This window comes from Grammomys surdaster, unplaced genomic scaffold (genome assembly GCF_004785775.1).
Source record: "Grammomys surdaster isolate TR1022 unplaced genomic scaffold, NIH_TR_1.0 341, whole genome shotgun sequence".
In the NCBI taxonomy this organism is placed as follows: Eukaryota; Metazoa; Chordata; class Mammalia; order Rodentia; family Muridae; genus Grammomys; species Grammomys surdaster.
In genome coordinates, this window is record NW_021604760.1 from 1,832,428 (window position 1) to 1,847,025 (window position 14,598).

Here is a 14,598-nt window from a genome sequence, read left to right on the forward strand (position 1 = left end):
GCTTGGTTCCTGTTGACTTCAGAGTAATGAGTTTAGTCATTTCATCATCTTATATCAGTTGTTTCTGGGTGAAGGAATACCGATGTAAGCAGTGCAGGCTTAATTTAGTAGTTGGTAACAGTGTGTCCAATTCTGATCAAAAGGTAAGGATAAATTATCATAAATTTGTTCTTCTTTAAGTGATGTATAATTTTCTCTCTCACAATTCAAAACCTATGTGGTTGGTTTGAACGCATTAATAATAAACTCTTAATAATAATAATAATTAATAATAAACCAATAAACCAATGATAAATCAATATCCCCTAAGGAAAGAAATTAAAGCCCTCCTTCATGCCATCTAACCAATAACAAACCCAGATTTGAGTTTCCACTTTTCCCTCAAAGTATCTTCCATCCTTCATGGCTTTCTATGAGTCTGAATCTGTGCCTGTCTAAAGACTGTCTTGTGAATATGTCTGTCACTAACTGAGGCCTTTGCTTTGTATTTATAGAGCACAAAAATTACATGGGGGAGGGAATGAGGGATATTTTACAAAAGCCTTTAACAGTTTTACCATTGATTAAGTCACTAACTTCAGCTGACCCTAACTGACCCAGATAACAAACAGTGTTACAAAAATCATTGTTTATCAAGCAGTACCCAAATTTTGTGTTCAACGTTTGTGGTGGATATTCATTTATAAGACCACTTTCAGCATATGTGCTGTTTCCATCAAATGACTATCAGAACACACATGCATTACTCTGCCCAGGGGCATGAAAGAGCACATAATGTAAGATTACAGAAACACATTAGCTTAGTTGTAAAAGCTGATTGCAAGGGAAATCCAAGGCATTTCCAAGCTAAATAAACAGACTGAGTACACAATAGGATAGCAGTCCTCAAGATGGATTACTAGCTTTTGTTATGATCTCCAGAAAAGATTCTGGTCTCTTAGCATGGGAAAGATGTTTTTATCACGACACATTGCCATAGCTCTGAGTTTCCCTCTCTGAAAACGTCACATTGAGCAAGTTGCATAAACTTGTCTATAGGCTGAACTAAGTCAATTTCTCACATGTCTTCTTCTGTTACCTATTAAATCTTCTTAGGATACTTATTACCAACTTACTTACTACTGTATTACCTTCAGTAAATCCCATCTTTAGACACTAAACAAACATAAAATAGATTATAGCCTATTTTAACGGACTTTTGTGACAGTTTAACATTTCCTTGGGATCATAGATCTACTTATTATCTAATCTGAAACCTCTTTAAATCTAAACACTGAATTGTATTTTCTAAGAATTAGCCAATAATAATACAACAATAATATTTTGAGCAGTATCAGGGCAAGCTTTATGTTCTTATAAAAGCTACTGTCACTGCATTTAAAAACAAAGAAAAATGTTCTCGTAATTCCCTAGGATCTATATGTATTTTTAGGAGAAAGTCTATAAAACAGAATACAGTGCAGTCTTTTACAGAATGCTCTAATTTTCTAATACTTGAGGTAATTTCTTTCTCAAAGATCAAGAAGTACTTTTAATATTGCATTTGGAAAACCAGTTTTAATTTATATTGACCTTTTTTCTCCTTTGAACATTTAGTCTACGATCAATAAAATGTTGATGACTGCTCTTTAGAAGGCAGCTGTATGGAATAAAGTATTATAAATATTCAACTTTCCTTTCTAAGCACTGTCACCAACAGCTGGGCATCCCGTTCAGCAGAACAGATTTTACACAGAGAGAGCCTGGCGCGTCCCTGAATCAGTGTAGTGAAGGAAACAAGAAATAGTTTCTTATGGATTGGGGACTTGTAAAGACATGGAGCATCTGTTCCCCTTTTAAGTCATAGTCTGCTTGCTCTGAATCATGTCCAATGCTAGGATAATGTGCAAAACTTTGCCTTACAAATACCTGAATCACTTAACACTTTGTTCCTGCAAACACATTTTCCAGTGCTTCTATCAAAGATATTTAGAATATTTTTCTGTTATATGTAATTTTTCCTCATAATATTTTAATGTAGACAACTGATTTTTTTACTAAAACTTTTTATAATAAAAACTAGTCTGGGGTTATAAATCAGAGATCTTACCTACCAAGCACAAAGGCCTGGTTTCAGTACCCAGTACTACTACCAAAGAAAAATAAAACTTTAATATTTAAATTTTATGGTAAGACATATATATAAAGAAATTATTCATTTAAATGTTTAATTAGGATCTCATATTAAAATATGCTACTAGAAATAAACTGATCAAATAAAACCATTAAATCCAAATTTATCATCATAATTGTTTTTTTTCCCACATGGCATTTAGCTTTAAGAAGCAGTATAAAAGTAAATTGGTTAAAAATAACTTGTTCTCAATTATTTCTATTTTAGCCTAAAATATCAGCCTAAAGTAAAGCATGTCAAGTCTAAAATGTCTTTAAATATTTTTTTTCAGAGTTAAAAGATCACTGAAACTGGATGATCAGTTTGAAGAAAATGTAAGTATTAGTTTAGGAAGTGTGATTGCAGCCTGGCTGTAGCGCATGTCACATGTTAGGTGGTGGCAGGAGTATGCCGAGTTCAAGACCATCCTCAGCTACACAGCTACCTGGGTCACAGGAAAGGGAGGAGGGCTGGGGTGACAGGGAAGAGTGGGAACAAATAAGCATTGTTACTGCATGGTTATGCTTGTGTGTAACTTTCGCCTAGTGATTCACCTTGCTAAGTATAACATTTATCAAAACCATGACACAGTTTTCATTGATAGAATGTCGTCTGCATACAAAATGTGTTTCTAATATAGCATATCAAAATTTCTAGTCAGCTTGAGATAGACATATGAGAAGGAAATTAGTTTCCCACTTCTGTAATGTATAAGAAATGTATAAGAGGGCATGTGAGATGGCTCAGCGGTTAAGAGCACTGACTGCTCTTCTAGAGGTCATGAGTTCAAATCCCAGCAACCACATGGTGGCTCACGACCATCTACAATGAGATCGATGCCCTCATATGGGTGTCTGAAGACAGCTACAGTGTACTTACATATAATAAATAAATAAATCTTTAAAAAAAAAAGAAAGAAATGTATAAGAAACAATATGAAATTGTAGAAGTATTTTAATATATTATTGACTATTAACATAATATCAAAACATTAGTGGCATTATTATATCAAAAAGTAATAATTTGCCTCAACTATGCTGACAAATTAAATGATAGAGTAAGTACTACTAGTATATAAATTTACCATTGTAATCACAATAAAAATAAAATTATACTGTTGGTATACTTTTCTAAATCTAGTCATAGAATATTCCCAGTGCCAACATGTCACAATGTATGCCAGGTAATAATCTTCCTATACCAACTATGGATTTAGATATAAACACTGACTAACATACTTATTATTTCTCTAATCTTAAATGTAAATAATTATTAAGGAAGTAAATTAAAACAAATTGCTTGTTAATAAATGAGTTTTTAACAAATACCATGAGACTGCCACTTCAAGAAATGAGTTTTAAGCTGGTCATGGTGGCACATGCCTTTAATCCTACTACTCGGGCAACAGAGGCAGGTGGATCTCTTCAGTTTGAGACCAGTCTGCTTTACAGAGGGAGTTCCAGGACAGCCAGGGCTACACAGAGAAACCCTATCTTGTTGGGGGCGGAGGGGAGTGATTTCTCCTTGGAAGACTCATTGGTTTTAACAAAACAGAAAATCATTTAAAAACCTTACTGAGTGTTTTTTTTAATTATACAAAGGTGGCAAAATACTGCAGTAGCACTAAAAACACCATTAAAGGTGTAATTAGCAATTTAGAATACCATTATCCAACTTGTGTGCAGAATGCAGCTGTGATTGTAATTCTGCATCTGTTTCTTTGGTCAGAATGGTATTTTGGTAGATGGGTAGTCCAGCCTGAAATGAAATAGTTCTTTCCTGCCCCAAAGCTGTTCTTTGGGAGATAGATGCACCATCTGAGAGGAAAAGCAACCGTTGTGAACTCATTCCTTTAGTGGGGCACAACTGTCTGTGCAGCAGACTTTCTGTTTGTGTTTTCTTCAGATGTGGCTGCATCTAGGTAGGTGTCACAGAAACTATCCCGTGTAAGAAGACACATTGTTATATTTGTTCTGGGTCTGTACTTTTAAGCCAGTTATCTGAATATTAACTCAGTTTCTCTACTTGCTACTGATTTATTACTGTTTTCTAGTTCTTCATGATTTGGTTGGACAGGTTGCATGTGTTAGGCCACTTATCCGTGTCCAAACTATTTCATCTGCTAACACAGACTCATCCATCCAACATCCTAAAGACTCATTTTATTTTCCCAAAGTCAGTGGCTTTACCATCATCAACCAGAAAATCTGAAATGTTTTTAATTTTAGAATTTCTAGCAATAAACATGAAGTTATATTGCCTCTGTCTTTTGGTCAGCCTTGTGACTTTCTTAGTAGGACAGTGTTTTTGTGTGACTATGTAAAAGTCCCTCCATGGTCAACATGGATGCTTCCATCCGGGACCATGCATACATCAGTGTGTTCGCTGCACTTATCCCATTTGGGTTAGTAACATAAGTTCACAGTGTTGTTGCAGTATAAAAATGAACTTGCCTTTCTCTTAATGCCTGTGCTGTCACACTCACCTCTCCAGCAGGCAGGTCACTGGCTACAGATATTGTGGAAAAAAGCCTCACTAATGGGTCGTTCTAGAAACCATAAGCCCAGAATTTTGAAAGGTTAAGTGTTTTCATGCATTCATTTGCAGATAGCAGCACAGATGGGTGCTTAGGGGACTGTCACTAAGATGTGTTCATTTGATGGCTGATTTGCTATACCAGTTATTCTCCTTTATGTTCAGCTATCTCTAAAAACCTATGCTTACCAATTCTTTTTTTTCTCACAGACACACAATCATTGTACATGGCAGCTGTAACTGGTTCACAGTAAAGGAAGACTGGCATGTGAAGCTAGCTGTGTTCCCTACAATTAGAGGTTTCCAGTAGGGATCTTTTGTTACATGCCATCCAAACCTTGCCTTCCACTATAGGTCCTTCTGGCCCTGGTCTAGGCTATAACATCTCTCCACCACATCCCTACTTATACTCATTTCCAGTCTCCCAGGAGAAGGAGACTAAGTCTTTGGCCTGCCTACTAAAACTGAGTCTTGGGCTAGTGAGATGACAATATGTAAAGGATACTGGCCACATACGTATGGTGAGCTGAGTTCAATTTGTGGAACCCATGTAAAGGTATAAAGGTCCAACTCCAAAAAATTGTCCTGTGATCTTTACATATGTGCCTACACCCATATATGTTCACACACATAATGAAAAATGAAAATGACTCTCACGAAACATTCTTAAGCAAGAGGCATTTCAAAAAGACACTGGTAGAAAAACCAGCCCTTACTGGAGAAAGTGTGGCAGTTCAGCAGACTGTGTGTCTCATGTCCTGTTCCCTGCATTGTTAAGATGACAGACAGAGTGCCTGCTTTGCAGCTCTCACACAGCTGCCCTGTTGTCTGCAATTGCTTGTCTATCTGAGTACACAGTCCAGGAATGAAGCCCTTCATTAGCATATGCAAATCTTAAATATGTATATTAAGAAAGGCATTTAATATATAGGGTACATCATTTGCATACATCGGGTGTATTTGACCTCCTGAAGAAATTAAAAACCAAGGTGTTATCCAAAGGAACAAATAAAGTCACAGTGCCCAGGGTTGGTGGCATAACTCAGGAGTTATAAATCTACATCTCCTCTATTGCCTGTCACACTCAGTGATCAGGACAGTTCCCTACTCTGTCTTTGCCCCAATTTGCTTAAGAGATTCCTTCTTGCAAGATGTAGTGACTTGTGGCATAGAAAGTATATTGCTAAAATGGAAAATAACTTCACAATCCAAGACACAGAGAGAGAGAGAAAGAGAGAGACGGAGACAGAGAGCACTAAAGATTATGGGAATGGAGCCTCAGCCAAAGCATGTAAGTTCTGTGGAGATTTTATTCATCCATTGTTTGAATGACACAGTTAGAAATCCTTTTCTATCACTTCTTCTCTTCAACAGGCTAGAAGAGAGGGTGAAGCCATTTATCCTAGTCTGAGACACAAGGCATTGCCATTGGCCTCCACCCTGGCTCTATTCACCATGGTAGATAAGTCAAGTCTAGACAAATTATATGACCACAATGGGAAACTGCTGAAGAGCAGAACCATTGTGTGAGTCCTCAGTACCTAAAGTTCTTGTTCCATGTGCCATAGCTATTTTCCCTTTGGTCTAATGGCTTAAGTATCACCTGACTCTTTAATTCTCTTGAAAATTTTGGTTTATCATATCTTTCATAGTTGTCTAAATTTATTAAACATTTCAAAATGTTGTGTTCATTTAATATAAAAATTTTTAATAAACAGTATCCATACGAAAAAAGATTTTAAAATTTTATATGTGTTTATGTGTGTGTATGCATATGTATGTATGTATGTATGTATGTATGTATGTATATATGGATATGTGCAGATGAAATTCAAGTGTCCTTGGAGAGCAGAGGCCGCAATTCCCTCTGAGAGCTGGAGTTGCAAGTCATTGTGTGCTGCTCATTGTAGGTGCAGGGAACTCACTCTATATACCAGGCTGTCCTTGAACTCAGAGATTTGCCTGCCTCTGCCTCCCAAGTAAGTGCAGGAATTAAAGGTGTGTGCCATACACAGGCATCATAGTCTTAAAGTTAGCCAAAAGTATAAGGCCTTTGGAGGAAAATATAAGAAAACATCTTTGTGAATTTATAGGAGCCAAAAAATTCTCAAGTCATAAAAAATAATACTTATAAAAAAATTTAATAAATTAGATTTTATTAATGTTAATTTTTTCTATTGATTGAATGATCACATTAAAAAATGAAGAGATGGACTTCTGGTCTGGGCCCGAGCATAGAGCAGGTCACAGGCGGCAGCTCTGTACCCAACCCCAGAAAACCGAGAGAAAGAGGGACTCCCAGGAGCTTTAACTCAGGCAGCATCCCAGGTAAAAATGAATCACCTGTGAATGTCTGCTGTTAGAAGTTCTAATCCAGATGCTGGCCTCCGAACTTATACTACTCAGACCTTTGAAGGGCCACTGACAAGAACATCAAACAGCTAGAGATTGACATCACTAATCTGAAGAAATCCCTCGTTTCACTGTCTGAAGAGACCTCCTAAAATCGCAAAGATCCTTATTGGACTTTATTTACTCTATTACAATAGAAAAGGCTGTGTACAGCTCTTGACTATGTACAGCCCTTAAAGAAGAAGGTTGCCTTTACATAGACAAGACAAGGAGGGTTAAAGAGAGCATGAAATAGGTCAGTGAGGGCCCTAAGAAAAATCAGAGAGAGAAAGAGACAGATGAATGCTGGTACAAGAATTGATTTGTAGCCTCTCCAAGGTTGTCAACCCTATTTCCTTCCATCTTGGGACCATTATTTGGGCTCTTTTTGCTTTTTTCTGCTGGTCCCTGGCCCTCAAATAGGCGGACTAACTCTGTGATACAACAGATAAATAATTTGGTAGCAAAACCTACTCAGATACATTATCATAATTTAGCTATGGAAGACCACCAGACTCAAGATGAGGTTGTTACTTTATACAGGGTGTTCCCAAAACCCATCTCCACCCAACCTAAAAGGGGGGACTTCTGCCCCTAGACCAAGCAGAGAGGGGCCACCCAGAACCCCCTCTGACAGGCTATCTGAATTCTTGCTTAGGCTGCGAGGCTAAGCACTGCAAGGGAATATAAATAAAAGATAAAAATATGTATCTGGGTTCCCTGAGGGACAAGCCTGACTGCATAGGGGTTGATGTCAAAAGTATCCCCTCTCCAGGAAAAAGACATCGGGACGGGTATGGCCCTCATGCCTCACTGGACAACGACAAGGGGACTGGAGCCATTACAAAGTCCCCTTCAAATACTGGAGGTCAGGCCTCTATCCTCGCCTTCGCAAGTTTAGAATTGCCACAGCCTTTCTATACTTAGAGAAGGGAGGAGATGTCAGGGGCAGCCCTGCTTACCCACTGAAGGCCTAAAATCAGCCATAGGCCTAAAATCAGCAATAGGCCTGTCATAAATGTATACTAACATCAAGTCTTGGGTCTCAGAGGAAAAACATTGAAACAGATGGCTATAAGCTAATGTAAACAGGCAGCTTTTGTGGAAATTTACAAGTCTGAGTAGTCATAGACCTTGTAAATATGTAGCCTTGGCAGACAATACCAACTCAGATAAGGACAAGCGAGTCATAGGCAGAGTCATAATGACCTGTCCCCTGAACCTTCACCCAGCCGATTCCCGGTTCTGAAGATATCTGTATTCCCCCTGAACACCCACACTCCAGTTTCATTCCCTTCCCCACATCCTGCCTTTCTGTGTTTATAACCCCTGTGTGAATGAATTACGATTTCAGAAAAAAATAAATTATAAAAAAAAGAAGAGATACCAGTGATTTTTTTAAAATCTGAAATGTATCTTTGTTTTATATTAGAGTTTAAAAAAAATTTCAAAATGAAAAACAGATGAAAGAAAATGAATAGGTAGGCTATGGACTGAGAAGAAAATATTTGTCATACATGTATCTGACAAGACTTATGTGCAAACTAGATAAATAAGAGTAAATAAATAGAAAAAATGCAAAAAACTTGACTGAACCATTAATCCCACTGAATGAGAGTAAAGACCACTGCTACCTAAATTCTTTGGTCAGATTATGCAAGCTTTATTTTCTGTCAGACAGGGCTATTTCTCTAAAACAGGATTTGCAAAAATATCTTTGAACACGAGTTTATATAGCCCCAAAACCTGCAAGACTAGGAGGTTTTCAAATGTTGGGGGATTTCCTGAGGAATCTTAGTTACACAGGAACTTGGCTGAGCATTTCAAAATTATTTGACACAATATCTTATATCAGGATGAAGGTCAGATTATAGGCTTGCTAAGGCAAGCAAGCAAGCAGAGGCTGGTGAAAATGGGGAGAGTTGAAAGTAGATACTGATGAAAGTGGTGCACACATTTTGGAAAGCTGTCAAACTAGGTATAGGTGTAGATATAGATATAGGTAAGCCCATATCCATCCTGTAACCTACCAATCCACTCTTAGCTACCCCAATAAAGTAAAAATCATAGATACACAAAGGCTGTGTAGAAGAGTGTCCTTAGCAACTTCATTCCTGATCATTTCAAACTGGAAACAACTCACATGTCCATATAGAAGAAGACAGAAAAACAAATTATGGCATATTTAAACAAAGGAATACTATCCAACAATGAAATAGCATATTATTAACATCTCAAGGACATGGTAAGGAGAAGAAGCCAAATAAACAGGTCATATGCTTCATATAAATGAAGCGCTCAAGAGGCAGCAGCTGTGTGTAGTTGTTGCCTTTGGGCTGGGAGGGGGCAGGAGGAAAGGTGTGCTGAGCATGCTTATCTCAGCTAAAGCTAGGTAAGCATGAGCTTATCAAGCTAGAGCTTGTCAAGTAAAACAAGATCTGTGCATTTTGTGTAAAGCATACTTCAGTAACTAAAAAATGTATTGAATGGGCTACCCAACATTCTAGAAAAATAAAGGGACCTATGAAAGTATGATTAGAAATAACTATGAACATATTTCATTTTAAAAAAACCTTCCTGAGGAGTATAGTGTGAAATAGTAACAGTACAATAATATATATTTTTGTAATGCTTGGAATACCTTTAAAATTAAAGATGGCAGTCTAGTTTCTTTAAAATTATGGAAGATGGACCAGCAAGGTGACTCAGCAGACAAGGATCATAAATAAGGCTTATAAATTAAGTCCCATGTCTGGAATCTTCATGGTGGAAGGAGGAATATAATCTTGAAAGTTATGCACACATAAACTAAATAAATAAATGTAGAAATAAGTTCCAGGAGACTACATGGTAGTGGCTATCACTCAGCCCAGGATGCACTTGAGAAGCTGAAACAAGGAGGATTTCTGTGAGTAGGAAGTGGCCTAAGCTAGGAGCTGAGTTCCAACGTGGCCTGTGCTACAGATAGAGATCCTGCATCACAAACAAAATAAACAAACCAATAAATAAATACACCTTCTTCAGCCAAAGTTTTGTTTTTCTTTAAAACTTTTACTGCTACATTATACATAATTAAATTAATAGATCTTAAGTTCTTAAGTACACATTTAGTGTTTTTTACAGTGTATCAAAGACTTGTGTATTGGTCATACACACACACACACAGAGAGAGAGAGAGAGAGAGAGAGAGAGAGAGAGAGAGAGAGTCTGTGTAGCCCTGGCTGTTCTGGAACTCACTGTATTGGCCACACTACAACTAGAGATCCACCTACCTCTGCTCAGCACTTCCCTTTGTGTGCACATGTGTTCATATTTTTCCCCTGATATCCTATAGGATTACTAGATAAGTACAAAGTGCTTTTGTTCCCTGTAGCTACTGTAAAAGCAACAACAAATCCCAGTGTCTCTAGCAACATTGCCAGTAGTAATTATGGCAGCGGAGAAATGATAGATCCAAAATGAAAATCACAATCGGTCTTCAGAGTTTCCTAATATAAATTTCATACTTGTAGTATGCCATAATTATAACATAGATGGGACATTCCAATAACCTTACCAACCAGAGTAAGCTTAACAATAATCCAATAGGCATAGTGACACATACATGTAATCTCAGCACTGACAAGGCTGAGGCATGAAAATCCTGAGTTCAAGACCAACCTGGGTTATTAGCAAGATCCTGTTTTAAAAAGAAAAAGAGACAAAAGACTGATCTTCCTCCAGCTGCCTTTTCTGTTTATCTGGATAACCTGGATAATCTGGATATTATCGTGGATAACAGGATAGTACCTGTTTTAAGTATTCTAGTGATAGCAGTTAAGAGTTCATAATAGTAAGTTTATATCCCATATGTCACTGTAAAAGAACCCTTAGTTAGTACTTTCCAGACTGTTTATAACAGGTACAAAATCAATAAAATGCAAGCACCTTTTTGGTTGACCGTGCTTTAAACAAGGTGACAGAAAGAGCTGCAATTCATGAAGGATATCAAAGGCAAATGCCGCATCTATTTGAAATTATAGAGAGAACATTGATTTTTGTTTTCAGCAGAAAGATCTATGCTCGAATTTTGCTTAAGATAAAAGGTTTGACCTCTTAACAAAAAGTACAGTAGTAGTGATTGGGCTGATAATAAACTAAATCTTAGGTCACTCTTTGTTTAGTAGTAGTGTTAAATATTTCTAAGGTGTCAGTAAATATTCGAAGTAGACATAAATTATAGAAGTGGGCTAGTGTCTACCACATTTTGTTTGCATCCTGAATCCTTTGCCTTTTCTAGCTGACTCTAATCCTCTCACCTTTTCTTTGGTTTGTTTTTTTTTCTTTTCCCTAAAAGGATCAATAAATGGCACTTTTCCTTGCTGACCTCTTAATTAGTAACCCAGTCTCTCTTAATCTCTTCCCATTATTGGAGGTAATGTGTAAGTTCCTCGGAGCTTGGAGAACAGAATGGAGTTCTTAGGATACTAAGATTGCTTGCTCTGAGTCTTCATAGATTAAAAGTTAGAGGAAAAGAAGCCCTTGGAGAAATTTGTGCACACAATAATGCAGTAAGCTAGGGTGCACGACTGCTGAAGGGTGCTTTGGTGAGACAGTAGGCAAAGGCAGGGTCTCCGTTTTCTCTCTGTGTGTGATAGTTCTAGATAAAACATTTTCTTTTTAAGCAACAGAAGTGACTGAGAAGAAGGTAGAGGAGAGGAGGGAATTCTTGGTATTTACACACACACACAGAGAGAGAGAGAGAGAGAGAGAGAGAGAGAGAGAGAGAGAGAGAGAGAGAGAGAGAGAGAGAGAGAGAGAGATTGATTTCCTGAAAGTCGAGAAGAAATATATTATATACAGTTGCAATGTTTAGACATTTGGCAATTGGATAAAATAATTTTTGGTGAAAATAGGGAAACAGATGGACATAAACGTACAATAGGGTAGTAACTTTCATTTCTTGTACATACACAGTGAAATCATTGTAGGCAATAAATTCTCGGAGAAGTTGAGTAGGGCTTGGGTAAATGTCATAGTTTATGACTGAATACATATAAACAGGTGAAAACTCAATATGGAGAGGTAGTGGTAACTACCTGATAAAGAGACTAAGAATCCTTTTCATCCCACAGGAAGGATTGCATTAGAGACATAACGGTACAATAGTTGGATTTATAAAGGTATTTTTAAAAGATTCTGCTTACAATTTTGGCAACTGCAGATATATAAAATAAATGCCTTTGTTCCCCCCAAACAATGTTAACTATAAAAAATTTTGACCTATAGTTTCTAGAACAAATACCAAGGTTACTTTTAAAGGTGACACTGTTGTAGGTGTATTAAAGAACACTTGACTGTAGAGATTTATGGACTTGTTTGAAGACACTGTCCAAGCTAAAATTGTTCCAAGCCTTGAGACCTTTTCTTTATGCTCTGAGTTCAGCTTGTGTACTCAACAGTCTTGATTTCAGATTCTTGCACCTGTCTTAATTTTTTCTGAAACAGGGTTTTGTGTTTCTCAAGATGGCCTCATCTGCACAGTGTAGCTAAGGGTGTCCTTGAATTTACGATCCTTTTGCTTCCACCTCCTGATTGCTGAGATTTATAGGCATTGACCATCATGCCCAGATTATTCTTCTTAAGGATTGGAACCTGGGCTCTGTGCATGCCAGGCAAACACTCTGCCAACTGAGCTACACCTCCAACTCCCTTTCATGCCTTTTCCATTCTCCTATTTCAGCCCCATCCTCCCCGCTCTTAAGAATCTTTCTATAAGAGGTTACTGCAGTCCACTTTGATAGCTCCTTCTCTTCTGAATTTCTCACAGATATATTAACTTAAAAGCTCATCTCATGCTTGTTTAACTTTTGGATGGCAGTCTTTGAGGCCATAGAAATTTATCTTCTTCTTTTAAAATCGAGAGAGAGGAGAGGTGAGGAGGGAGAATGAGAATGAATTGGGTGCATGTATGCCAGGTCACATGTATGGAAGTCAGAGAGAATGTGGGTGTGCACAAGTTCTGATACATGTGTAGAAGTCAGAGGACAACCTTAGGTGTTAGTCTTCACCTTCTGCCTTGTTTGAGACTGATTCTCTTGTTCATCACTGTGTTTCCCAGGCTACCTGACAAGATTCTGTCTTCCAGGGATTCTTTATCTCTGCCTCCCATCTTGCTGTAGAAGAACTAGGACTGCAGACATCTGCTGCCATGTCTGGCTTTCTGTAGACTGTGAGAATCTGATCTTAGGTCCTCATGCTTACTGAATTCTCATTTCTCCATCTACCAACTTGTCATAGGAGGGCTGGGATTACAGATGGGTTTTATTTCATCTGGCTTTCTAGGGATTATTGAAATGTGAGCTCAAGTCCTTGTGCTGAGTTATCTCCTTAGCCCCTCATTATGTTTCCTTATACATATTAGTTGAGTGATCAATAAGCATAGTGGAAAACAAGGCTTAGAGGAATTGAGGAGCAAACAATTAAAATAGTGATAATGGATATTAGAGAAAGTTGTGTAGTTCCAGCCAAATGTTTGAGAGGGTGTGAAGGGTAGGCCCAGTTGTTGGCACACTGACACAAAAGTGGGTGAGGAGAGCAATGAGCTTACTTAGACCTTCTCGGTCTTAGCACTAAGTACCTCTGAGAGTTTTCCTTTGAGAGTTTTCCTGGTCCAGCTCCCTAATCACACTTGACATTACGTATTGCATATAGCAGTGAGAATGTGCTGGCCAGACGCCTCGTCTGTAAAACTGTTGAGACATATATCAGAAGTTAGCAATGTTTCATGTTGATGTAGCAAATAATCTTAATAATGTCAGTGTATCAAACTGGGATTATCGTAGACATCTGAAGTAGCTACTTCATTTGAGAGGAATACTGGTCACTTTGAAAATGATAAATGTATTCAAAATTTTAAAGAAAGAGCAAGAAAAATAGTATTAATTTAAGTTTTCTTGAGTTACTTAAGGTATTTTCAAAGATCTGTAACTAAATGTAAGTACTTCTCTTCCAAATTATTATTTATTTCTAGCCATTTAGACCTTCAAAAATCGTGAGGAGGAAAAGTATTACAGCTTATTCGCCAACTACTGGAACTTATCAATTGAGCCCATTTTCTTCTCCCACAACCCCCAAAGAACAAGAGCACAGAAACAGACCATCAAATGGTTAGTTGAGCATTCTTTTCCACTTATGATAAGATTTTTCTAGTTATTGGTTAAATCAAGATTTTGATTTAGTAATATATAGCTCTTGTTGCAGCTGGGTTTTCTCTCTTCTCAAGGAATTTAACATAGAAAAGGCTAGAATGTAGATGTTACTTTGGACATAAATGTAAACTTTGTAGGCACTTATTTTAAAATGCCACTGCTGTTCCCTTACTATCCCATCCATTAAATAGAAATTATGGCCTGACTGCCTTCAGCTACTATCAATTATAATGGTTACAGATATGCCCTTAACAAGCTATCCATCATATGCATAAATTAACGGGCATATAACTCAGATATTGCCACACTGCAGTTTAAGAGGGATACTTC

General features: G+C 37.5%; 1 protein-coding gene across 4 annotated transcripts in view; it reads left to right on the forward strand.

Annotated features, from left to right (window-relative positions):
* Positions 1 to 14,598, forward strand: part of Itgb3bp (integrin subunit beta 3 binding protein) — a 49,297-nt gene that overhangs the window by 10,860 nt on the left and 23,839 nt on the right. For all 4 annotated transcript variants that reach the window (XM_028778766.1, XM_028778764.1, XM_028778763.1 and 1 more), the window contains exons 2-3: positions 2,445 to 2,487; positions 14,091 to 14,226. In XM_028778766.1, coding sequence (XP_028634599.1) covers positions 2,445 to 2,487; positions 14,091 to 14,226 — 179 coding nt within the window. The remainder of the gene's footprint in view (positions 1 to 2,444; positions 2,488 to 14,090; positions 14,227 to 14,598) is intronic.